The sequence below is a fragment of the Parus major genome, chromosome 5 (assembly GCF_001522545.3).
Source record: "Parus major isolate Abel chromosome 5, Parus_major1.1, whole genome shotgun sequence".
NCBI lineage: Eukaryota > Metazoa > Chordata > Aves > Passeriformes > Paridae > Parus > Parus major.
Genome location: NC_031774.1, coordinates 45,986,309 through 46,013,962, shown reverse-complemented (window position 1 = coordinate 46,013,962; position 27,654 = coordinate 45,986,309). Strand labels below are relative to the sequence as shown.

At 40.0% G+C, this 27,654-nt stretch overlaps 1 protein-coding gene across 1 annotated transcript in view; it reads left to right on the top strand.

Annotated features, from left to right (window-relative positions):
* Positions 1 to 26,446, top strand: part of FBLN5 (fibulin 5) — a 53,622-nt gene extending 27,176 nt beyond the window's left edge. Inside the window, exons 5-11 of the mRNA XM_015630137.3 lie at positions 6,331 to 6,453; positions 9,223 to 9,339; positions 10,280 to 10,399; positions 13,196 to 13,318; positions 13,887 to 14,013; positions 17,227 to 17,422; positions 19,287 to 26,446. Of these exons, the coding sequence (XP_015485623.1) occupies positions 6,331 to 6,453; positions 9,223 to 9,339; positions 10,280 to 10,399; positions 13,196 to 13,318; positions 13,887 to 14,013; positions 17,227 to 17,422; positions 19,287 to 19,448 (968 nt within the window). The 3' untranslated portion in view covers positions 19,449 to 26,446. The remainder of the gene's footprint in view (positions 1 to 6,330; positions 6,454 to 9,222; positions 9,340 to 10,279; positions 10,400 to 13,195; positions 13,319 to 13,886; positions 14,014 to 17,226; positions 17,423 to 19,286) is intronic.
* The last annotated feature ends 1,208 nt before the right edge of the window (positions 26,447 to 27,654 follow it).

Sequence of the window (27,654 nt, the reverse complement as noted above, 5' to 3'; positions counted from 1 at the left end):
AGGGTTATAAATGACTGAATGAGCTTTAGTGCTTGAGCAGACAGAGGTTCTGGAACGCGCTGTCAGCTTCAATCCTCTCTTCCAAAGCATCACATCTTAAGAGCCAGGTTAGCTCCTGGGGTTGTGACAGTAAAACAGTGGGACTAAAACACAGACAGCATAAAATAAAGACATAGGGCCCCAAAATCACCCACACCTCCTTGTAAAAGGGGGAAGAAGATTTTCCATAGCAAACTTGTTCCATTCTGCAAGACCTGTGCTCTCACAACTGTCAAATTAATCTTCAGTATTACTGTGTTGAACCCCATGGTGCTAGTGGCTCTCAAATAAACATGATGGCAAAAACATACTTACTTTTTCAATGGCTGATTAAAAGAAGGAAACACAGCCATAGCTACTACTGTGACCTACAGAAATTTGTAGCATGATTATCAGAATTCATTACTCAAGAAAGTAAATCATGCATGCTAAATATGTTCCAAAGAAAACAAAATGTAACAGTCCATCTGCGAAACAGCACACATTGCCAAAAGCGTATTGTCTTGGATATCTGCTGTCCACATTGGCTTCCCCCTTCATCAGAGAGTCCAAGCAAAGTTTCACTTCTAATTGTCATAGTCTCCAAGAGCGTGGTTCTAGCTCAGAGATGATAAGCCCACATCCTTCCATGACAGCTCTCTGCTAGTGCTGCTATTCCCTTGTCAGGCAGCTGGGAAAGGAGCTGCCATGGAGGGAGTGGAACAGCCTCAGTGCCCCGGGCACAGACCACGCCTGTGGAGGGATAAGCGCAGTCACAGATGCCACCGCTTTCAACACCAGTGGATGGACTGAGGGACAATAGTCGCCCTTGTTCCTGTTGGGGCAGGTGCAAATCATCTCCTTGGGATGGAACTTCCTTGGCAAACTTTCTACTCTGTGCATTTACTCTGTCATGTGGTATTTAACCACATGCTCATAAGTACCAAGATTATTTTTTTTCCTTTAAAAGTATCTTCTTGTCTTATCTTTTCCTAACTGAAGGACTCTGAAAAGTCTCTGAATTGATGAGCTGATCTTTAGGACTTTGTTTCCTTCTGTATTCTTTAGTGGATAAAGTCCTGGTTTTACGCACAATCCTTTTTTTTCTGAGCAAACAAAAGGCAGTGTCTTTGCTTACAGTTTTTGAACCACACCTTCCAGAGGGCAGATTCTCCCAGTTCCTAAATACCTCTGCTCCTTCTCCTGTTGTCTGCTGGCTTCTTCCCTTGGCTTCCTCTTCCATCTTGTAAAGTTACTTAGATTGCTGAAAAATCTACTATTTCCTGCATGACCACATCCTCTAAGCTGCAGTTTAGTCCTCTTGAGGCTGTTTGATTCATCAGATTGTCTGTGGTAATAGCTTGGATTCTTCCTCTTTTACTTGGTTCATCCTTCATAAAGAAGCAGTCACTCTGTGTGTACTGAAAAGAAAGTGGTTGGAATGCCCAACATATTTAGGCTGATGACTTAACATCTTCTAGCACAAAAATGTTATTAACATTTTCCATGTTTTCCACATATTTCTGAAGTTACTAAAAGCATTAGAGGTACAATTTCTCTCACTAAAAATCATTTTTATTGGTTAAGGTACAAATGCATATGCATACATTTAAATATTTGCAATGGAAAAATAATTTGGAAGAACTCAGCAAATTCCTAACCTCATTTTCAGTTCTTTTGCTGGCCCCCAGTTAGATTTCCTAATGGCGTAGGAAATGGAAAATGAGGTAAGGCAAACAGAAAATCTCAGGCATGATCATTATGGATAGAGATAAAAATAACTAAACATTGAAAGGTGTTCAGTTACTCAGTGAATACTTTAAGACACCACCTTGACCACATATTTTGTATTTTTTGTGACCCAAGACACTGAACCTTACCCATCAAATGGTGTTTTGAAGATACATTTTTTCATGACAGCTTGTTTGAAAGAATAAATATTGTTGAGGTATAAGGCCCTAAAATACAGGAACAATCTTTAACATCCTTATTCTTTTCATATGTAATTTCACAGCAATAGTCACAGTCCTATCTGTAAGGCTAAGAAGAGATGTGAAAGCCACATAATTCTTTTAATTTGCCACTGACTATGTCAATAATTCTGTTTGCTTCAGTAACCACTGGAAACTTTGATGTTCCATGCACCATCTACCATGTGTTTTGCAGATGCTTAATCAGAAGCACTAAAGTATATCTCTTATTTTTACTTTGTCTTCTAAACACTGAATTATATCTCACTGTCTTTAGCTTTAGTGAACACCTCCAAATAAGAACATTGTTTCCATGAAGATGCTTATACATCACAGGCAAATCCCTGAACCTTTTCTTAAATAGATTACTAAATGGAGCATTATCTTGCTCTAAGATAAATCTTTGTGGATTGGAACAACTCTTTGGAATCTCTTGGTATCTCTTTGCAATATCAGTTTTTGAAGTGTTGACACCAGAAGTGTATTACAGTCATTATTGCAATGTACAGTGGTAAGAACAATTTCCTGTGTCTACTCAGTGATCTCATGGTTATGCTTGATTTTTCAGCAACATGATGTCAGGAAAAGTTCATGTTCAAGTGATTATCTGTAACAACCCCTGAGTTATTTTTTACTCTTGATATATGACCTTGCATTTGTCTGTCTTGAAAAGCACTTTCAAATGTGCCCGCCATACCTAGAAAAATACTTTCATATAAGACTTCATTTGACATTTTAGTTCTTAACTCCACCAGCTTGAGATCCTCTGCATTTTATCACAAAGGTGGAAAACAGTGTGCCAAATCCAGATGCTCAGAATTCCACATTTATGATTCTCTCTTGGGATTATTGAACTCTTAGTCTCTTTGGTTTGAGAAGCACAGAGTATGTCTGGTCTTAATTCAATGGATTACTGTTGGTTTTCTTTTATGCTGTGATTTCTTGCAATATTATTGATACAAATAAGAGTGGTTTCAGTCCTGCATTCTTGGTGGATGCGAGTCAGTAATAAAAAAAAGATCTCCTGATAAGAATTAGCTTCCCTGGTGAGAAGTAGTGTTATGCTGCAGTTTCACATCTAGGTTTCCTTTCTATATTAATATGTTGCCTCATTTTTTGTGTATGCATGACTTTTAAATTATTTCTTTTTTCTTTAATTTATGAGCTGTGAATTAAAAATTTCATTCATTGTTCTATGATGTGGCTAAATTCTAAAGAATCCACTAATATCCATTAATATTGGCTTTTACAGATAATAAAACACAAAGCCAGTAATTTGCATGCTAAACAGAATTTGTTCATGTATTTATTTTGACATTGTAAATGATATCTATCCAGTCACAAGGCATCCTGCCATCCTTTAAAAATACAATTTGTACCAATAAAAACAAAGCATCAGCACATCACATCCTACAAAAGGCAGCCAGCCAGCCAGAAATACAAAAAAAAAACTTTCTCCACCCTTGCAATCCCCAAATGAAATCCCATCACCCCAGCCACCTCACCTCTTTTCAAATGTCAAGTAAAGACAACATCACACCCCAAAGCTGCTAAACCAAACCACCACAGCCATAATTTTTTAAGGCGAACACACTGATCTAAGAGAGAGTAGTTAATTTTATTATGTAGTTAATTTTGTGGTTAATTTTGGAGTGTTCAGGCTTCGGCTCTTGCAGCACTTTTCCTTACAAATGGATCTGGAGATGCCCATTCTCTCATTCTGTCAGTAACACAGAGATCTCTAAAACTCATGGCTGGAGCCATGAGGCTCTGTTCATTGTAGGTGGTATTTCTTAGGAGGCAGAGTGCAGTGGTCTGGATGGGCCATTTGGTTGCTCTCAGTATTCATCTGGGAGGTAACAAAGTGAATCGTTCCCACATCAAGTCAGATTTTAATTTGTCTGGAGTCCTGCCTGAACTTCTGCCTTTGGAATTAGCTATGGGAGCAGTAATGTGAATACAGCAACTGGAAAGATGGATAAGACAAGTGAATGCAGCAACTGGAAGGATGGGTGAGAATATAGATGACCACTAATTTAATAGCACACAGCAGGATAATCAAGAGCTGAAACAAAATCCTTCAAGAAGATACCTAATGTCTGGCCAATTTTTGCACCAATAGTTTTCAAAGCACACAAATATCTGCTCTCACTTAGTGAGCCCATATAATGTGGATAATCCGGGGCAGACAGCCTGGGATTAGACTACCTGTTTCAGCTGTGAAGACTGCTTACCAACAGCACTTTATTTGATTCTGTTGGGTGAGTCAGTCAGAGTTTAATGGCACCTCATGGTAAGGGGCAATCTTAGAGAATGCCAGGCAGGAAATACAGAACTGGATGTGCGCACTCAGGCCCAACCCAAAAGAGGATCAACATCTTTTATTTCTCTGAAGTGGAGCCCAAGCAACTGCTACGAGGATGACTTGGGAACAAAACCAATCCCATAGCCACCCATTGCTTTAAGTGAAAAACACTGTACCCCTGCAAGAAAAATGCACCACAGAAGAGTGGAGGATCTGTTGTCTTCAAACAGTCATGCTACCATATGTGGCGAGACCATGAACCTCATTTTGTTTTCACTTTGCTTCCACTATTAATATTACTGGAAGCAGGGAACATGGAAAATTAAAATCTCCTTTTTAAGCTTAGTGCAGACTAGAAAAAGCAGAATTGGCCAAATCCCAAGGTACCACTCCTAAAACAATAAGCAAGCATGACAAATAGAAAGCTTTTTCATTTAGGAAACATTAATGTCATTGTTATTAAATTTATGGTTAGATAAAATCTCTGTTCAGATACTACCAATTATGTTTGATATGCTGTGAAGGGAGGATACAGATTTTTTAGCCTAATCACAGAAGCAATAGCTGAACTGAACATATTTATGGACCTATATAGTCTAGACTTGTTATCTTAGCCTTTTCCCACATCCCTCACCATTTTGCCAACCTTCATCTGGCCAATAAATACATGGGAACCGATTTCTGACAGAGTTAATTACCTCTAATTGTGTCTCTCTTGTTACTTAACCAGCTTTGACTCACCATAAATAGGTCCGGTGCAGATGTTGGCAAGATAAGAACTCTAGTCTCTCTCCACATGTATAATATGTATGTATTTATTTATATATCTGAACATGTTAGCTATGCTGCTGCAGTGGACTGCACCAGTTATTTCATGACTGCTAGGATTGTACAGCTGATTGGCTGTGCTTGCTGCCCTGGGGGCAGATACAGAGATGTAATTCCTGCCCTCTGCTGCCTGCTCCAGACCAGGGCATTGGTGAGATACTTTCAGTCGTGACCCAACAAAATCTGGATTAGTAAGAATCAGGGGAGGATCAAGGGAGTAGCATTGCTAGGATGACATAGTGCTTCAGCAAAGGCCAATGCACAGTATGCTGGAATAAAAAATAGTTTAGGTATCAATAAATAAAACATAGAAATTTACGTTGGCTGGAAAAATGACAAAATTTATCTTTTGGCATTTCCATTTCTGACATCTAGACACAAACCTGATGCCTGAAACATCAGGGAAGATATAGAGCAAGTGACTCAAAATGAACTTCTGACTCTGAAAGGCATTTTTAATCAGTTAGGTTCCAGGGTCCTGGCTTATATAAATGTAGGAATGCTATTCACCTCCTTTGCGAAAAAATTTAAAAGAAAAAAATTTAAAAAAAAAGGGGAAAAAAGCCCACAACAAAAACACCCTAAGGGGTTGTAATAAAAACCCAAATACATTATACCAAATAAAGATGGGGGGGTGGAATTGGAAAAAAATAGTATTATTGTCAGGAAATTGATTCCAGGGAAGTATACATTTTTTGGTCAGGTAAAGGTTGATTTTTGGTTGAACTTTCTTTCTGAAAAAATTACAGTGAGATGGTCTGCATTGGTGGGGGTAAGAAGTAATTTTTATTTTTTATGTCTGAGTTGTGTTTGTTCATCTCTCAAACTGCCCTTCATGTCTTATTTTTCATTGGGGTAGCACAACCCTTTCAGCAGCCTCTCCCTAGGACTGAACACTGCCCTGTAGCATGGAAATCCCAGCTCAGTGACATAGCAAATGTGGAAGTAGCAAAAAGTTTGAGATAATGCGAGCCTTTCCTTGAGGAGAAAAACTGGGTCACCTGCAAAACTGAGAGATTTGATGTGCATCCTCAGTTCTCACTGCCCTCAGACATTTATTATTGTGAATTTTCCTTCAGGTTATGGTCATTGTCTCTACTCCTCCAAACTCTGATTCCTTGCACAGAGGCAGTGTACACAGTGTACAATATGAAAAATCTTTTGTTGCTGCTATTTCTAACATTTTCCTTCTCTATTTCTGTATTGCAGATGTGGATGAATGTGCTTCAGATTCTCACCAGTGTAACCCCACCCAGATCTGCATAAATACTGAGGGGGGCTATACCTGCTCCTGCACTGAAGGCTACTGGCTGTTAGAAGGCCAGTGTTTAGGTAAAATCCTCATGTGATATGGTATCTGAGTATCTGTGTATGTGTACTCCCTGAAATAATGCCACTAAGCACTTTTGCCAAGCACACAGTTAAACCTTCAGCTATGTGGAAACTCCTTTGTCTCTGTAAGTGCCAGTGAGAGGTTTGGCAGAGAGAGTTGCTGATGGAACAAAGCTGTAGATGTAAATGTCATATGATGAGCATCATAAGAGTGTAGTAACTGGGCTTTTCATATTCTCAGTCTGAAGGATTCCCTTTCATGTAAGATCAATTGCAAGCATGTGTGCATAAAGATTTTTGCCCAAACAGACCTGTGCTCTTCTTACTGTGACAGTGTGGACCTCAAAGGGTCTGTATTTGATACCAAGAAATGGGACTGATAGTAAATACCTCTGAATTAGGTGCCAGTTCATGATCTTCCATCGTCAGTGCAGTTCTATTTCAATTTTATTATTTTCCTTGCAGCAATGTCCTGTTTATCCTTTTAGCTCAGTCCTGTTGAAAAAAGTGTTGTCACTCAACAAACAGCACAGGAAAACAAACCTTTCATTTCTCCTCTCCTCCATCCCTCTCCCCTCACTTGACATGCTCATGGGATGATGATGTAGGCATTAATTTTAGGTACACAGGTAGGACCTAGGAGTCAGCATACAACTTTATTTAATAAAATTTGCCCATTATTAGTTTTTTCCCTGCAGTGCAGGCTGTTTGGTGCCAGCTCTGCAGAGCTGGACCATCCCATCATGCCTCCACTGGAAGGAGAATGGGCTTTCCCTGCCCATTTGTCCCTGGAGCATCTCCAGTTATTTTCCAGCTATCTCCTCCCAAGTACCAATTCTGTGAAAGGCTCATTCATGGCTGCTTTCCTAACTACTGCAAACAGCTGCTGTGTAATTCACCTGGCAGGCACCAGGCTGAGCCCTGTCCAAGCTGGGGTCTGTGCAGCCATAGCCACTTCAGGGAGTCACTGGCTTCTAGTTCCCTGGGATAAGAAGTCTCCAAGGCCCCTGCTCCTTAATCTTTGATAAATGAGCTCTTGGGAAAAAAAAAAAAAGCTTGTGCTGGGGAATGTACAGTCATATGTGATAGGGTGGGGATGAGGGAGGGAAGGAAGGCAGATTCTGCTCTGCATCACCTGTTCCGTTGCTCATTTACTTCTCCCAGTTACAGGCCAAATGAAAGGGCTGTGTGCAGCATTCAGGATTTGAACACAGGTCTAAAATACTCTTCTGCTTGATGGTTATAGCAGAGAACTGAAATGGCTGCATTGATGAATTGAGTACCTCCTTATGCTATTTAAAATAGGGAATAAAATCCCAGTATTGCCCTATTTAAGTAATTTTGGGGTGGATTTTTGCAAGGAATGCAAAAAAGGAAAAGCAAGTTGTGTTTAAAGTTGCTGTATTTTCCCCTAAATTTTAAAGAAGTCTCAGTTTCCATACTTTATACTGGCTTTGGAGAAGTGATTTTTGCTGCCATAAAGCAGTAGAGGAATATTTACTGTAATCAGAGGGCCAAGTTGGGGTTTAGAGACAGATTTTTTTGGTGCACTGTTAGTAGTGCAGTGTCATTCAGTGGAATTATCAATTACCAATTACTGTTAGTAAATCACTGGTGCAAAAACCTACACTTCTGTTGCAATTATCACGTAAAGCTTCCACAGTGGAGCCAGTGCAGCAGTATCCACATGACCCACCCACAAGAAGCAGCTCTGTAGAAGTCCTTATCCTCAATCAATATCCTTTTGTAGCACTCTTGAGATAACAGTCCTGCAAAAAGACAAGGTGTGTACTTAAAGTAGTGCATTATGTCAGTGCAATGAGGTATTCATTTACTTCAAACCCATGTTATTTTTGCAGGATTTGGTGAAGCCTGCTGCTGGTGTACTCACCACCACTGACCTGGCCTTTAGGTTATCTTGCTGACTGCATGTAATATTCTGGGTTTTCTATTGCATAAAGTTAGCTTCAAAGCTCTAAAGCAGCCATTAAAAGAAATCTCCATAAATCAAAAGCCAGTTGATACCAAAGGAAATGTTAAGGCTTTGAAAGGACAACTATTCCAGGTGTTTCATTTTAGTTTTTGGTTCTGAGGCAAAAATCTTCTAGCCCTTACCATCTTACATATCTTAGAGCATTTTCTTGTGCCCACAGTACTCAACTGCATTCATTGCTAATGCTGCAATTCAGCCCAAACTGCTATTTTGGCAATAAATTAACTGTTTACACAGTCTGTAATTGGTCAGTTAAAAATTCATATGAAAAGAGAATGTGACTATTTGGAAAAAAAAATAATTCAAAAATATCCTCACTAAAAATGAAGCCTGTAGTAACAAACACTGCAGTACCAGTGAGCAGCTTTGGTATATGTGGAGGAAGAGAAGCTTTCTATTTTGATTCTGCCAAAATTTTGCTGCAATGTTGGCTGTGGTTGAGCTGGCAGTCTGTGCCAGCTGTCAGGTATCCTTTGAGGGAACTGCTTAAAGGAACAAACCCTGATTTAAATTGAAGATTACAGCAATGACAATCAATTCATCAGGCACACTGGTGGATGTCAGATGTGGATAAACCACATTACCACATTCTACTGGGGATAGGTATATTTTAACTATAGCACCATGTCTGAACGCCTGGAAGCTTGGCTGTTACATCCATGACCAGTGTGCTGGGTTATTTCTCTGTTATCAATACTTTTGGCTCCATGTGCTTGCTGCTTTGTGTCTCATGTGAAAATGCAGACCACTCTACTTTCCATCCTTCCTACCCACAGATATAGATGAATGTCGCTATGGCTACTGCCAGCAGCTGTGTGCCAACGTGCCCGGTTCTTACTCCTGTACGTGCAACCCCGGCTTTACCCTTAACGACGACGGGAGATCGTGCCAAGGTATGTGTATGGGAAACCATGGCTGAAATCTTTGGTCCCCCCTCAGCCACACCCTTAAAACTTGCTAGGTTTTTGGAACACAAGTAGCCTTCCCAGCATTGCTTTTGAAAATGTTCACAGGTTTGCCAGACGGATATTTCTGTAGTTTCACTGTACCTCGAAGGGGTTTGGCTGCAACATGACCAGTGTATCAGGAGAAATACGCACAGAGGCCCAAACCTCAATTCACTCAATTCAGTGGAATTACCAAGTGTTCAGACACTGAATTTGTTATTAAAATCTGAGGTTGTGTGACCCAACTGAGACAAGAAACCTTTGTCAGATCAGTAAATCAGAGTCTCCCAAGATCCAGACTGGAGTATTAAGCATTCGACCACCTTTTGCTGTGATATGCTACCTCAAAGTCAATACAAGCTCTTCACAGTCTCCTTAACAAAGCAGGGAGCATTTTCTCACATGTTGCAGGAGAGGGGCTGTGCTACAATGCCCAGAAGTTGTTAATGTCCTACAAGGCAAAAAATATTTCTTTTGCCTTTGCTTGAGGTTTCCAATAAGGAACCCTCATAATGGCATTATCTTTCTCAGGAAAGTCCTGCTGTATTTTTTCTCAGGTCTGTTATGACAATATTGGTTCAATAGTTTTCAAATTGCAGGATAAGGACAGAAACATATGTAATAAAAATTTCATCTCCATCTTCCATGTTCTTTTTTTTATTGAAGACATTCCCAAATGTTTCACTACCATACATGTTGTGTTTCCAACATATTATTCCCATGCATCAACCTGAATCCAAATAAACAACACCTGGCTCGGTTATATGTTTTCAGAACAAATCATTCTGATTGTGCAGCTAATCTCTTTGAAATGCTCTGCAGTAAAAAAAATTAAAATGAGGTTTGGGGAGAAGTCACTGATGAATTTGGCATTGGTTTCCCATAGATGTGAATGAATGTACAAGTGAAAACCCTTGCACTCAGACCTGTGTCAACACCTACGGCTCTTTCCTCTGCCGCTGTGAACCTGGCTATGAACTGGAAGCTGATGGAGTTAACTGCAGTGGTAACTGTCTTATTTAATGTTTTGGTTTCTTTAATTCTATTACATTTGCTTTTTCAAAGGTATTGTCTTGTATGTACTCTTTTAAAGTTTTTTGCCTTGGTCCCTGGTAGCATCAGGATAGCTGCAACTCATATGAACTTCTTTGCAGCTCCAGCACTCAGCAAATACCCAGAAAAGCTCAGTGGGGGAGGGCCACAAAATGTTTTAAAGAAATAAGCTAAATATTTAAAAGATTCAAGGTAACATCAAAATGTAAGAAAGCACTTTGTAACGCTGGACAGAAAGCTTTATTAGAGTAAGTAGAGATAGTCCTAGAACATTCTTCCGTTATTAAAGAAATACTTTCTATAAAGCACTTTTCCATTTGTCTGTTGAATGCATGTATTTCTCTTGCTCTTAATGACTGCTCACTTCTGCCTGAAACTTTCCTCAGTTTCCCCTGTACAGGTTTGGCTTCACTTTAGGAACAATATATGATTTTTTAGTACAGTTATTGATGACCTGTTCAGCACACAGCATAATAAATTGTGATTATGTTACTGTAATTTTTCCTCTCTGGTTTTTGTTTTTATTTTATTATTTTATTTTATTTTAATTGAAGGAAAAACTTATTTCTTTGCTTATTATTCCATCAGCTTGACAAAGTTAGAGAATTCAGCCAATATTTTTTGGAAGAAAAAATGCACTGGAAAATACTTGAGTTTTAATTTACAGTAAACAGATGTAACATGCTATTTCTGAGAGAAGACATGTGAGATGCAGTGTACATGATTAGTGTTTCCCAAGATATTTTTCCTGCAAATCTCTGTGTTATAAGGCAAAGAAGAAATATTAAATATCTAAAGGGTCTTAAGAATTAAACATTTAGACTGCAACACCTAACTTAGTGTTCCGCTTTCTGATAGATTTTCTTCTTCTAAGTTAGACTCCTGAATGTTATTTATGTGTTCACCTCCTGAGCTACCTGGGGGTCTGAACCAGATAAATTCATTGCAATGCCCAATAAAGTGGTGCTTGAGCCTCATCCATGTCTGAGAGCTAAGACAGCAAAAGGGTCTTTCCACCATCCACATATAGAGCAGAAAATCTTTTCCTGACAGTCTTGTGCAAGAAAATGTTTAACAAAGCAGGTCAAGTTTCTCTGGATAAGCTTCTTCCACTTCACAGCAATCACTAGACATCTGGGGCTCACAAAGGGAATGCCTGGTTAGGAGGACACTCTTTATGAGACACCCAGGATTCAGATTACTTTCAACAGCGGGGTCTAGCAGCCAACTTACCTTGAAGTTGGGAGGCATTCTTGCCCAAATTCAAGGAGAGAGGCAGAGATTTCAACCCAGCTTTCCCAACATCATCAATATTTTCTAATCACAAAGGTCTTCCAAATGCATTAGATGTGCTCTGAAATTACAACCATCCTGCTGTCTGCACACGGTCAGCAGAATGCCAGAAGTGTTCAGGAGCACTGTGGGCTCAACAGCAGAAATGTAGGACCCTAGGGGCTCTAGGTCCCTTGGTACTTGACAGCAGCCAAGCACCAGTTATGTGATAAATAGAGAATGAATCCGATTTGGAGGGCTGGGCTAGGATTGCAGAGGGTGGCTGATATCTTGGTCACTTTATGGAGTCAGCCCTCAGTTCATGTATTTTCAGGAAGGTGCTTATTTCAGTGAACTCACTGGGGAAACTCACACAATAACAGCACCGTGTAGGTGTAGAGTTCCTTTCATCTCTCTTTTGATAATCTGATTTCAGCCCTAAAGCCACTTGGATATATTTGGACTTCAAATACTTTCCAATCCATCTGCACAAAACACCAGAAGTGGATAAATGGACTGAGCCCAATTTAGAAGAAAGGGAAATTCAGCCTGAAGAGTAAAAGTGATTTGCCTGGGAGAGTCAACATGCCAGAGCTGGGAATAAGAACTTGGGAGTTCCTGGCTGGGGCTCTGGCCTTTGTTTCTTTCTTCCCCTGAACAGGGAAATAAGGAAATGATTAGTGGCAGCCTCCCTCGGCCTAGTGCCTTTGCATGTGTTTTCCCCTCTGTCAGCCATGCCTCCATGTGCAGCCCTGAATTTCGTCTTTCTCACTTGAGCACAGCTCTGCAAACTGACACAATGGCTGGTCAGTTCATGAATGCAAGGGGGAAAGAGCACAGTTTCTGCTTACAATCAGATATTTCACAGACTGCCTAGCTTCCTGGGTATCTGGGAGAGGGCTGGACCTTTCAGCATGTCTGACCCAGGCTGGGATTTGCCCTTACAGTCTTGCTGGAATGACTTGGAAGTAACCAACTAGGGGCTAAGAAACATAAAACACACAGGGCTGGCTGCAGGAGTTCTGCTGGAACCCATGTGGCCCTGGGAGGGTGAAGCTTGCTCTCCAAAAAAAAAAAGAAAAAAAGAAAAACAAACAAACAAACAAAACCCCAAAAAACCAAACTACTGCCAAGTTTTTCCTTTTGAATTACAGTTGCAGCTTTGTTGTCAGAGTGCATCTCTGACGTAAAACAGGAATGAAAACATGGCCAAGTGATGACAGGTATTAGAAAAGAAAAAGAAATAAATAAAAACCATACATTGTGTTCAGCAGCAGCTTTGGTTTCCTCAGGAAAAAAGTGCTTAACCAAGAACTTGTTGTATAGCATTTTGCCAGGTCACTGCAGAGCTCTAGGGAACTGGCGACTGCCAGCCTCCAGCTGAGGTGATGGGCAGGTAGTCTGGATGGCTCCCTGTCTGCAGAACTGCTCTTTTGACAGTAAAGCCAAAGACACTAACTTTGTTTTACCACTGCAGACATGGACGAATGCAGCTTCTCAGAGTTCCTCTGCCAGCACGAATGTGTGAATGGGCCTGGTTCTTACTACTGTACCTGTCCTTCGGGCTATAATTTGCTTGACGACAATAGAAGCTGCCAAGGTAAGATTCCTGCACTGATTAAAACTCCTGGGGACCAGAAAATAGATCTTGTCTCTAGAAAGAATTTTTCAAGAAATAGTTTTCAATAGTTGAGATGCTTGGTCTTGGCATTGCACAGTGAAATACTCGTAGGGGCCAATTATGCAGTTCTGGTCAGAATGTCATCACATGAATATTCCTGCTGAGGTGAATTGCTGTGTTGTTTTAAGTAAGACTTTTTGGCTAGGAAACAGCTACACAGAATACACAGAAAAGACCTCTAATGTTCTCCCCTCTGCTGTACATGTCTACTTTCCCCATTCTCTAAGGTCAAAGAGTTTGAGCAGCCAGGTCCTTTCCCTTTTTTTTTTTTTTCAGCATTTAGCATGAGGGAGCATTCTAATAAGAAGAAATCAATGGATTAAAAACTGTGATCTTAAAAGAGGGGTCAGTTATAAAATGGCCACCTCTCACAGCACAAGAGTTTATGAATTTTGGGGTAATTTTTTAAGATGGAAAACAGTTTGTAGGAGTGGTGTCTTGTACATATTTCCTTGCTTTAGCCATTCTCTCATTCCTTGTGTTTTAGATATCAATGAATGTGAAATAAGAAACTTCACCTGCACTTCACAGCAAACATGCTTCAATATCCCAGGAGAATATAAGTGTTTAGATCCAGTACGATGCGAGGAGCCTTATCTCCAGATTAATGAGAAGTGAGTAACGTACCCACAGCCACAAAAGCAAATTCTGTCTGTGAGAGTTGCATCTAAACCAAACAAGCTACAATTTTACAACACAGCCATGAAGTCTGTCTAAAGAGCTATACATACATGCTATTGCTATATTTACCACTGGTAAGCTTTATAAAAATAATAAGTTGAAATTCCTTACCAGGTCACCAGGTGTGATATTATATGATCTGATATCATATCATATCATATCATATCATATCATATCATATCATATCATATCATATCATTACTCAGATGTATGTGAAGTTACACTGGAAGGACAGAGCAAGGCTTGTGATGTAATAAGGGACATTTACTTACATTACTCTCTGACTTCATATATTCTCAAATGCAGCCTGTTTATTAGTAGGAATAATTCCTACAAACACTAATTAGTTTATGTGGCTGTTCGACACGAAGTAGAATGGTGGATTCAGTCACAGCACCCAAACAAGATGCTAAGAAAAGCTTTACTATCTGAACTTTTTAGCTTTTTATAGGGTATTACACTACAGATTTAACATGATTGGTAAAGGGAACACCACCTCTCTGTCTTATTGGTGGGACAAGAGAAAACACACTCATCACAGGTGTACAGAACTGTTTTGAGAAAAAGAGATTATTTACAATAATAGTCCTTGAGTGAGAGGTGCTCTCAAGAGACTTTTCCTTGGGAACAGATCAGCCACTGACAGGCTGTAACTCTCAGTCGCAGAAAAATCAGGTCCACAAGTTTATGCCTGGGAAGTACTTTAAATTATCAGATGATAGAGCAGGATACAAATAGCTTCTTATTGCTTAAAGACTAAAAGTTCTCAATAGTTCACAGGCTGATCTGCCTTGCCCAGAAACTGGGTATGTCTGAATGGGGCTGTTAGCACTGTTACTGTCTCAGCTGGGAATTATTTGAGCACACAAACAAAAAACACTTTTAAAAATAGCCTGTTTCCTTTACATTTTTGTATGCATTTACTGGGGCTCAAAATATTTCAGTTCCAGACAGATCTCAATATCCTGCAGTCCACATTATTTCATTCACAGTGTTTGCACTAAACCAAATAACCAGGAATTGCTTGGTAACCTAATATATTTTATAGAAAAACAAGAGAATAATAATTAGCCTCTTTCCTTTAGAATTTATTAATGTATTTACATTGCTTTCTGAACTAGGGCAGCTGAAGAGTAGACCCATAGTATTTATCTAGTTCTGTGTTTTCCTGTCTGGGTGATTGAGTCTTAAACAGGAATTTTAAATAACTGAATCTTCTGTAAATAAATTCTCCAGAGCCCAACTACAGAGTCCTTGCAGAGCAGCTTGCACTAGAACTCTTGATCTCTGAGCTTTGTGTTTGGTGGCTTTGGCTCATGTCTAGATGGGACTGCACTTAATTTGTGACATATGTGTAGAAGTGGTCAGTATAAAAACTAAGTGAATTCCTTGCATCTGCATTTTCTGTGGAAGGAATTGGGTTTTTGTAGTGCCAGGAGCCTCTTGAGGGGGGGACATGCCAGATGCACTGTATGAAATTGATGTCAGTAGTAGAGATTATAGAAAAAAGAGTCAAAGAAATCCTTGCCCAGTCAATTCCCCCAGCATGGCTTTTATAAAGGGATATCCTGCCTTACAACTTTCTTAGAGTTCCCCGACGAAATCAGCAGCATATGGCTAGGGCACATGGACTGATGCAGTCTGTTTGCATTTCCAAAGGCTTCTGAAAAGACCCTCACATAATTATTATGGAAATTAAGCAGTCATAAGTAACAGAGAAAAGTCCCTGGAGCTGAAGAATAAGAGGCTGTAAGATAAAAATTAAACAGAGGATAATATTAAATTGTCAACTTTCCCACTGAAGTGCTGCAGAGCTCTGAGCTGGACCTACTTGGTCCATCATAAGCAATGTGGGGAGAGGAATTAACTGAGAGATGGGCAAAGTCTGCAACAGTATCTGACAACAGTAGATAAAAGAGTGGGTAAAAAAATATTGTAGAATAAGCCTCAATGACTGTGCAATAAAAATGGCAGATAAAATTCAGTGTAGATAAATTTAAAGTAAAAAGAAAATCCCAAATTCGCAAATTAAATAAGGACCACTGATTTGATCATAACCCATGCAAACTGAAATTTGAGGATTCTAGTTCCATGGTCTGCAGTACTCACTAGAGGTCAGAAAAGCAATCTGAATTTCAAGTGTTCATAGGTAGAGAATATCCTTGGACCACATGCTATTGTGTACCACATCTTTAAGACTGTGCAGTTCCTTCCCCTCCTTTTATTTTGAATTTATAATCAAAAGAAATATAAATGAACAAAGGTTCATAAGAAGCAGTGAGGATGATCAAAAGTGTGGAATAGCATCCTTGCAAAGAACAGGCAAGTTAGAGCACATCAGCCACGAACAGGGTCAAATATGAAGCCCTGAGATGGGTGAGGAGGATGAGCAGGGATTGACTGACTGCTCTCCTTTCAAGTAGAACATCTGGGAGCATCAGATAAAGTCAGAAAGGCCATGCAAAGAGACATGAAGGGGACTGTGAAGCTCCTGGCCACAGGAGGCTGTGGATGCCAAACATTCATGTGGGAAGCTGGAAAAGCTGATAGATCAGAAATGCTTTAGTAGCTGATGAATACAAAGAAGGAATTTTTGTTTCAAGGATTCCCTGAGTCACAAACAATTGGAGAATGTTGGTGGAAGTGTCATGTGCTTGGCTTGCTATCCTCTTCTTCCTTAAGGCTCTGCATTTGATGTTAGAGCTTTGGTTTGATCCAGGATGTCTACTGTACATTTTCATGTAGTATACAAAATATGGTGAAACAAAAATCACTACTGTTTATGTAGTACTATCAGTGAAATGATCCAATAATATTCTGGGGACAGTTCAGTTTAAATTACTATCAGAACAAACGGAATATTCTATACCTGCAGGGCTGCTTGAAAGAAAGTTCACATTTTTGAGTGATCTAAGGAGAATACCAAGGTATTTTGGCTGAGAAGACAAGAAAAAGGAGGCAGGATATAGGCCAGAATAGCAATACAGAGAATGATAAAAGTGAGAAAATTCATTACAAGTTTCATTGATTCTTTTAGCTGGTCAACATTATTTGTTTATTCATTTATGCACCTATATTAGCATATAAAGAATCAAATATTACAGCAATTTGTAACCCCTGATGACAATTCTGTCTCTGACAATCAGCCGCTGCATGTGTCCAGCTGAAAACCCTGGGTGCAGAGACCAGCCCTTCACCATCCTGTACAGAGTGATGGATATGGTGTCTGGGAGGTCTGTGCCTTCAGACATTTTTCAGATGCAAGCAACAACTCGCTACCCTGGAGCCTATTACATCTTCCAAATCAAATCAGGGAACGAGGGCAGGGAATTCTACATGCGGGTAAGTCTGGTGCTCGCTGAGGGAAAACTTGGAGTATCTTGTCCTTAGCTGAATGTCCTGATAGCACAACTGAACTTTTCATGACTATCATTTAAACCTTCAATATGAGGCATTTTTTTACACACAGATGTGCAGAGCAGTGTGCTGATCTGCAGGAACTGCTGGATCTCTCAGGAGAGTAACCTATCCAAAGCAAACACGCTTCTTCTATGAGAGACAGGTTTAGGAAAGCCCAGAGCTGTACCCATGTCTAAGAATAGCTCAGGTTTCCCAAGCTCAAGAGAAACTATTGGGCCAAACTGTTTTTTGTTTGATGGACAGTCAACAACTGTCACCAAAAGACTCAATGTTTCTTGTCTGTTTTGTTAAACTTTTTCACTGGAAATTGAAAAACGTGAAAACCAATAAAAAGTAAGCAAAAAACCCACCCCTTTATGCCAACAATTGACTTTCTGGGTTCTTTGCTTTCATTTATTATGAATTTTTTTCACTGAGAGCACACATTTTATGTAGACACTGATAGAGAAAATGTAATTACCTGGGGGGTTTTAATTTATTTTCCTTAGAAGAGCTCTGTGTTCCTCAGTCATCTTTGCCACACCACCAATATGCAGAGATTACGGGGGTGTCTGCAGAGATCAGGGCACATCCACAACGGATGGTGACACTCAGAAGGTTGATTTTCAGCCCCAGGCTAAACCTGGCTCTGACATTCACATTAAGTCCTGTTCTGTGGCTACTGAAGGTTTCCATCCCTCAGGGGCACGGGTAGCGGGATAGATTCCAGGACATATTTCTCACAAGAACCTCAGATTCCCACTGTAAGGAAAAATGTTTCAAAATCCTGAACTGACAATCCAGCTACAATAATTTACATCTCACAAGAGCTTTCGTGTTGCCAAGTCATTACTGATGCCACTGACCTTTTCCCCTCATCTGGGCCGATCCAGCAGGTGCTGAGGGCCCAGCACCCACCCCCGTAGCCCGAGCCTGCTGTTCCAGTGATTTACTGTGCAGCCATTCCCTGGGCAGTGGGAGGGACACTGTGCCCTTGCTGAGGCACCAGGACCTGGCCTGCCATGGACCAGGCAACGTGCCCAGCACCTCCTCATGGCTATGTCAGCCTTCTCTGATCAAAGGTAACAAACACCCAGTTTTGAGGTAAAACTGGACGGGTAAAACAGCACCCATTGTGTCTATGTAAGTTCCTGAAGGAAAACAAACTGCAGTTGGTTTCAACATCAGCAGCTCTGATTTTTAAATTCACATAATCCACTACTCTGGTCAGTTATTACAAAGTTCTGCTTCCATTTAATAAAGGACTGGTTTTCTGAAGTGCCATTGCATACTCAAAGCTCTCTTTGGAGGGTAAAGTTTACCATGCACAATTACCATTAATATGCACAGTGTACCACAAACCCAGACCCCATTCACCTGGGAACACCTGTACTCCAGGTTCTGTTAACAAAACCCCTTCTGGGTGTCTGTGCTTTACAGTAACTCTGTCCTTTACATCAAACTAAAGAGTACCTCAAACAAACAAACAAACATACAAAAAGGTATCATTACTTGTTTATACCCTAAATCCTTGTTTTCATCTTTTTTTTCTTTTTTGGGCAATAGCAAGTGTCTAGGTTCAATAGCTACTTTAATGTGCAGGGCTCCCAAAGGCTTTACAAACTGTAGAAGGTGATAAATAGTTCACACTGAAAAGAAGCCAGATGCAGAAATGAGACTCTGTTCCATCAGTTGCAGTGATGAAACAGAAAACACCTATTTTGGCTGCTTGAAGACTGTAGTGAAACAGTAGTTTTGAAGAACTATTTTTGGCAATCTCACTTGCTTTCTCTTGTTTTATGCACAGCAAACTGGACCAATCAGTGCTACTCTGGTGATGACCCGTCCCGTGAAGGGGCCCCGTACTATTGAGTTGGACTTGGAAATGATCACTGTTAACACCGTCATCAACTTCAGAGGAAGCTCTGTCATCCGGCTGAGGATATTCGTATCACAGTACTCCTTCTAAACCCCGAGTTTGTGCCCTGGAAACATTCAGCCAAAAGAGACAGTTCCTCCTCTGCAGAACTCCCTCCTCAAAAGCCAGTACCTATAGCAGCTCCAGATCAAATCACTATTTCCACAGACCCGGTGACCTATGCCTGTTTGAGCAGGGAGGCCTCTTCATGCACAGTCACAACCAGGATGCAAACATCTGAAGATACCATATGACTCTCTGTGTGGTCATGTATTTTAAGGACTCTTCTTCTCACTGTAAACACTTCTAGGGCATGAGTCTATGTGAAAGACTGTGAACCTCTGTAGCTCCAAAGCTGCTTAGCAGAAAGCACCAAAAAAACTGAGGAACAAGCTGGCTTTTGCAATCCTGCCTTTTTAAAATTTTTTTTCATTATAAAGGAAAAGCAGACAAAAAAGCAGAAACAAAAAATCCACCTATTGAAACAAGAGACCTCAGAAGTCCTAATTTGCTTTTTCCCAGTTGTCTCTGGAATTATCAGTCAGGCACTTGGTTTCAATTCACCCTGCATTTGTCTTAGTTTCACCTGGTTTTTTTCATTCTATTTTATAGTTAAAATTCATTGTAAATTCATTCCAAAAAACATGTTGTACTATGTAATCTTTTGCTTTCTGACAAAGTGTCACATGTTTGGGTTCCTTTCTGTATTAAATCTTTCTATATAACAGAGTTCATAGAAATCTATCACTGGATGGTGTGTTTTACAACATTTAGGATTTTATCTTTGACAAGATCTTTGACACAGGCCTCCACTGCCAGAACAGTGCCCAGCATAAGTAGGGACTTTAGAGCAGATAAGAATCAGAATCTTATTTTTCCCTGTTTTCCTGAGTGTGATAGTTGCAAACATGGCCACAAGGTAGTAATACTAACTCTTGTAGTTATGGCTGCAATAATCTCCTGTTCAAAAACCACTCAGGTCAGACCTGTCCAAATTCCATCAGAAAATATGAATTGTTTTTTCACATCACCAACACTTCTAACATGGGGGGAAATAGGTGAAAAGAACTAGGACCAGTCTTATTCATGCTTCTACCACAAAGCAGACTGGATATACCAGTACCCCAATCTCAAACAATGGGATCCCACAGTTTCCGCTGTAATTTTCTTCTCAGGTATAACTGCTGTAACAAAAAAAAGTTTCTTCTAAAGTCTAATCTGAATCTCCATTGTAATCTGTTGATTTTTAGCCTACTTCCAGTAGAAATTGAGAACAGTTTATCTTCCTCTTTGCAGCAGTCTAACATGTCTGAAGACTTTTGTCATGTCTCCCCTCAGACTGTTCTTCCCTAGTCTAAACAAACCTAATTCTTTTGGTCTTTCCTCATACATCACATTTTCTGGACCTTTGATCATTCTTTTTGCTCTCATCTGGATTCTCTCCAGTTGGTTTACATCTTTTTTTAAGCACAGTGCCCAAAACTGTGAAAAGTATTCCAGCTGAGGCCTCTCAGTGCTAAGCTAAATCTATATATATGTTTAATAGTTTGAAAAAAAATCTAAAATTGTATAGTTGAAAGGTATAATGCGTGTTGAAGCCACTGGCATTTTGGTCTTTAATTTTAATAGGGATAAGGGTTTATGTGCCTTTTTCTTAAATTTGTCTGAAACAAGCTCTTTTGCTTTGTTTTTTCCTTACTGGCTTATTGGCTCTCTAGCATTGCTAGGACAGGAAGGAAAACCTTTGCATTGTCTTTTGAGAACTGGAAGTGCTCAGTGCTACTTGGGAGAAGGGGCTTACAAAGATTGTAGTGTGCACAATTAGGAGCAGAGTAGCAATGTGAGGTCTTCATTAAAGTGGAGTACTAAATGGGAGAATACAGACTTGGAAAGTTATTACAACACAGACTGCATGATAGAATCAGAAAATTGACTCTTGTTCCTAGTAAGCTTTGTGAATTGGTAGGGACTCTGCTCTTTTTCCTTGTACTCAGCTTGAAGGAAGCCTCGATGCTCTCAGCAATAAAACACTGAGTTTAGCAGCTTCCGTTTCTTAATGGTTTAAAGGTTTTCTCTCTGCTGCTACAACATCCTGGGATGCTGTGGCTCAGAGCTCTGTCCTTTACTGTAAAAACAAAAAGGCTGGAAACAGACTCCAGGGTTTAGTGAGCCAAGCTGAAGGCAGAAAGCCAATGAGTTTTATGAGCAGCCGACTTGGAGGAGATAAATGCAGAGGAAATGGGCGGCAGAGAAATATCAGAAACAATAATTTGTTTTCTGAGTGTATCATGGCTCATCAAGTACCACAGTCTTGGAGGGAAAATACAGATGATCAGGAAGGAAGAATGATAATTGATAACCATGGAACTAAAAGTGCTCACGTTCCAGATGATGGAAATAAAACACAGGAAACATGCAGGCTTTGGTGGACCAGATAGCAGCTGAGGGGCAGGCAGGGTCTTTCACTGAAGATGTCCAACTCTTAAAATGCTGACAGCTTTCCCAATGCTTAAAATCCCCTCTTCCCCCCTTTTTGTGCCCCTATGTTATGGCTCCTTCATGCCCAGTTGAGGAGTCCTCTCTTCCTGCCACCACATCACCTCCTGGAGTAGAAGTGCATCCTGTCAGACATCAGACAGCTTGTCACTTCTGGCCTGTGCTCCCATGGCCCCCACATACCAACCTGACTTAACCCTAATTTAGAAACATCAAAACCCAGAGGAATTCCATAACAAACACTTTGTTAAAAGAGTAAAGCTTGAGTGCTTGGTTTTAGCAGAGTCCAGCATATACTCATAAAACAATATTGCACTTTCTATATAAACATTCTGCGCCTTAAAAAAAAAGTGAAAAGTCTGGAAACAAAGGAATTCAGCCACTTCTCAGCAGCCATAACATCTTTCATCACTCACTATCACTCCAGCCAACTTAAACTTTGCCAAAATATATGCCAATCTCAAAATAATAAATTACTAGCAGTTATAACATTTAAACTCTATATTTCCTAGTCAGGGGTCTGTTTTCAATAGAGCATTGCAGACTCAAATATTACAGCAATTCTCACCAAATAAAAAAAGAAGACTATGCATATCAGGTTTTTACAGCATGAAAGTTAAAAATGTAAACATGCAACTGCTGCATATATTCGTGTTCTTCTTTGAGGACATGACTCCTCAAAAGCAGACAGAATTCCAGGTCTGCTCAGAAAATGATTCTTTATTCTAAGCCACTGCCAACGATTTTCTAACATGAAGCATTTTGCCATATGGTTAATGGCCAGTATTCTGACCAGCACCAATGGAGGGCACAGACCCTGCGCTGGGTGTGTGTGGTTTCCCTCTGGCTCTGCTTGCTCAGGTTGGCAGAGCTGTTCCCTTGCCAAGCAGGGAAGAGACAGCTCTTTGCCTCTCCTGCCTGTCAGCTGTCATGTCTGTTTGAACATTGGTCCACAGCAGAAAAACTGACCTCCACTATGTGTTTGTACAGCATCTATTGCCAGTGCAATAACTGGAATAAAGGTAAAAGAAAGCAGATATGGCAGTGATCTTTGATACAGACCACAGTAATTGGGAAGGAAAAGCTATTCTGATAAATGAACAAACTGATTCATGCTAGTTGGGTTAGGTGCCAGAGGGTTCTATCATCTGGCTTATTTGACTTTGAGATATTTTTAGGGAATTGACTTTTTTGACACAGACAACAAAATGTTATTTCTCCCAAGAGTTTCCTGGATCCCACAGAATCATTTTTCTGATTGGTGATCAGGAAATCTTGGTGATTTTCTCTGACTACAATAACTTTGTAAAAAATAACTCAGCCTCTTTTGAGAACTTTGTCACCCACCATCACTCAATGTACTGTCCAGAGTCATTCATATGAGCTCTGCTCTTCAGCTAGGGGCCTGTGTTCATATTTACTTTTTTTTTTAACTTGGCCTTCAGAGGAGCCAACTTTTATTGTCTCATTAACATGGTATCAGCATCAGCAGAACTTTCATATTACTTTTTCTCTGTCTAGTGCTGACAGAACAATATAATCAATACTGTTTGTGTTCATGCAAGTTCTCCCATCTGGCTTATTCACAGAATACTACTGAACATCTTCCACAGCATGTAGCTGTATTAGAGCACTAGGAAAATCTTATAACATGAAGATGTTTAAAAAAAAAAAAAAAAAAAAGAATAAAAGTATGTCCTAATGTTATTCAGTTTTGACAGGCATTATTGTCAAAATAAATCTCTATCCTGGATGGACAAAACTCTCAGCCAGTGTTAATCTGCATGACTGATGCTTTTCAGTGAAAAGGTAACAAGTGTCCTTAAAATTTTCCCTGTGTATGAGCAAAGCACTGCACATGTATCTGTAGATAAGAGAATTTACAGAAGCTACAGAAGTGGTAGTGTGGCTCTGCATTTGGAAGTCAAAGAGCTGAAAGACAGCATGGCACAAGCAAATTCTGTTTCCTCATCTGACACAAGTCCAGACAAGTGATTTACACCTGTTACCTTTTGTTGTTTTAAGTCTTTGAACCAATTTTGAATAGCTCAACCCCAAAGCAGGTGCCATGCAGGAGGACTGAGGGTGATGGCCATAACTAGACTTCTGGAGATCCTGCAGAAAGCCTGCCTCATAAAGGTGACATGTGCCTCAGGGAGTGTAACAGTCCAGCAGTGTTTGTGTGGGGCTCTCAGTGGCCGCTATCTGCACCTGCCCCTTTCCTCACCTGTTTCAGTGCAGAGTGTAACTGAAGTTTTCAACTGTGCACATCAGCTGTGGAAATCTCACCTATTCCCATTCTTAGCTCAAACTTCTGAGATCCCTCTAGAGGTTTGCAAACTGGTCCCCTTGGGTAACTCAACTAATACTGGTGAAGCCACGTGAGGGGGAGTTTGGGTACAAGTTTTACACCAGGAAGTAAATACTGATGCAGTAACCTCAGTGTAAGAATTGAGGAATGCATCTGAGTAGCAAAGGGATCTATAGGAAACACTAAAGCCATCAAGAACTCCTGAAATATTCAATCTCTTTCAATTCCCTTTCCCATATTCCAGATGTCACTCATTTTCTCTTTGTGGTTTGTCCTGGACAAATGATCTCATTATGGTCATGCACTGCAAGCCGGTCATGTTGAGTGAACTCCACTTCTTCTCTGGCACTACCTAACACTTGCTTTTTGGAGATCAGGTATAGTCTATTTGTCTTTTCTAGGGCCTGACTGATCTCAATTGCTCTTCTCATATCCAGGGCAGATCCATTACTTTCCTATCATCTTCTTCTGCATCCATCACCCGTGCAAGTTTTCCATGTGTTTCGCTGGAGATGCGGGCACTGCCGTGTTCTAAGCACTCTTACTTCAAAGTATGAGCTGTGAATGGCTGAAGGGGTTGCCCATCCTGCTGGTAGAGCCTGGCCTCATGAACAGGATTTTAAAAACCCCATGTTTTGAAGGTGAAAGATGCTCTTCTAGGTCCCAATTGTTTCTGGAAATAGCATCTGTTATCATCTTGGCTTGATAGTCTCAAGGCTTTTTAAGAAGTCTGATGAGGACATGCTTATGCAATACATTCTTAGGCTTTATAAACCTTGGATGAGGTTTTTCCAATTTGCAAACACAGTATGTGGCCCAAGTCAGAGAGTTCAATGTGATCATCACTATGCTGAAGTCAGTGATCAACTCACCTCAGGTCTGGATTTAGCCCAGTTTTATTTTAAGTCTCAAATCTCAGTGTCAGTGGTATAAATGTAAGCAGATATGTATTATTTTTAGAGCAGAGCTGTAAGCTTCTTTCCTGTAAATAAATAATAGTATGATTGCAGTATCTCTTTGTGGGCACTATCTTTGGGTTCTTTGAGATTTCCTGAGATAACCTTTAACATTTCAAAATTTCTTCTGGTATTTCAAGACATTCATTGATGTGTTTCCATGAATGATTCCTCACTCCTGCTCTTCAAAGGCCAGTCTAGGCACTATATTCTGTTCTGTTAATACATCAAACTACACCCAAGCCTCTGCATAGTCACATCATTCATAGGAATTGTTCCTCTCTGTAACCTGTGAGGAATTATGTTGACTTCCTTGAGATTCTACAGTGTTCCATGCATGTGTTTGTCCAGACTGGGACCTAGTCTAGAGATTGTTCATCAGCAATTTTCTGCACGTTCTCCAACCAACATGTGAAACTACGGTTACAAAGGTTAGTTTTTGACAAAAATCTCCAAAGCATGGCATTTCTTGGCTGCCTACACATAACGCAAACACAATTCAAAAATCCAGACTAGAGTTCTCCAGTCTTCATGAGAAAATCTTGTTTTTCAGAAACATTTTAATCAGTAAAATTGCTTTGTAGATTATGTGAAATGCAAACAAAAAGGAAGAAGAACTGCCAAGATTACACAGATTTGTTATTAAAATCAGTATCCCCAAGAATACTGGAATACAATTAATAATTTAAAAATATTCCTTTGGACCCTGACATCTGATGCCATTCAAATAGGGCAGGGGAAGAGAAAAACTGACTGCTTCCAAAACAGCAGCAGCTGCTCGACAGAGATCCCTGGGCTCATGCAGTGACCAGAAGCTAGCCCAAGTCTACACACCAGGTCAGTGAGGAAGAAACAAAGCTCATAGAGACATAGAGCTGAAGGAGGGGTAATTTCACTGACCTCTGAATGATATCAAGTGGAAATTTACATCATAATGTCTATAAAATTTATACATCTGTATAAATGGAAATTTTAAAATTACCAAAATTAAAAGGACCAAGCTGTTACCTACCACACACATACTACATGCAGGGAGTTTTAGTATATCCCTCTGCCTTTCCTCAGGGTTGTGCTCACTTGGAATTACCAGTCTGATTTTGTTCAAGTTAACAATGGCGTGACAGCATTTGGTTCACAGCATTGTAGTCATACCCATGGATGCAAGAGAATTACAGAGGGATGCAACTACAAGTGAACCAGAAATTTAATAAAAAAGAGCTTGCTGATTAGTTAACCTTCAGTGCTTTGGTTATGATGTCATTGACATGGACAAAAATATTCAACCAGAAACACAAAATATTAAAAAGGAGATTATCTCCATGGGAAGATAAGCATCCATGTAGCCTATAAATAGCTCTGAAATTAAGACATCCCAGACAACATCTGTAAAAGGAAGAATTCACTCCTTGACCTCTAGCATCCTTGTCTCCCTCAGCAGGATTAAGCACAGTTGATCCTTATCAGGATACAAACACAATGGCTGTTTGATGGTCGAGCCAAGAAAGAGGCAGGCATGGCCAGAGGCAAGGGGGAGACACACTAAGATAATGTAAAAGTCCTGAAGAATGCTCTCGGTGTGCAGGGTCTCTGAGACAAATCTCTCTTGCTGTATGAAGCATTTTAGCTCTGCTAAATAAATAAATACTAACAGTCACTTCAATAAAAGGGGGAGGGGGGGAGGACAGCAGCATCCATGTGTTTGAATGAAAAATCAATTGTCAAAAAAAAATATGCCCTGGCTAATATGTCACCTGATGAGATGCACTGGGTACCAAAAACCTCTAAATACAATTTTAGGTATAGCACATTTAGTACCACCTTATACCAAAAGTTTATCCTGCAGCCAGTACAGGTGGAAGGAGGAGGACTCACTGCCCAGCTCAAAGGATGCTCCTTAGTGTTGCTGCTGAAACAGTCATTTCCCCATCTTCTACTCACAGCCTGTCTGGATTAATAAACATGTTATATTTTGAAATCTTCTTTTCTTTTTAAGAGTTTTGTACTGTAATTTTAAAAGGTTAGTTTCAATGTCCTTCATCCTGTCCCTTTAGTCTATAACCATTACTTCATTTCTAGCAGAAAATGAGCTTTTAAGTCTTGCATTGTTCTACAGCTCATGAACAATTTGCATTGAATACACCAATAAGAATTATTTTAAAGATTTTTTAAAAAATAAATATGTTACTAACAAAAATTATAGTTGAATTCTAGCTTATTTTGATCATTAACTGGTTTAGTGGTGCTCATACAAGATCATTGCAAATATGCATGACAGAATTATTTAACCTGTTTGGAAAGCAAGGTGAATGAGGATCAGTGATACTGGTACACCTACTGGTCATAAACACAGTAACATACAGGCAGTAGTAGAGAAAGCTTCAAAGCAAAACACAATTAATTTTCCAGAGGCTAATTTTCTTTCACAGTTATGTTGTACAATTGCCCACACTTGGAGGTACATGTGTGTATTTTACCTTCATTTCCTGGTAGGTTT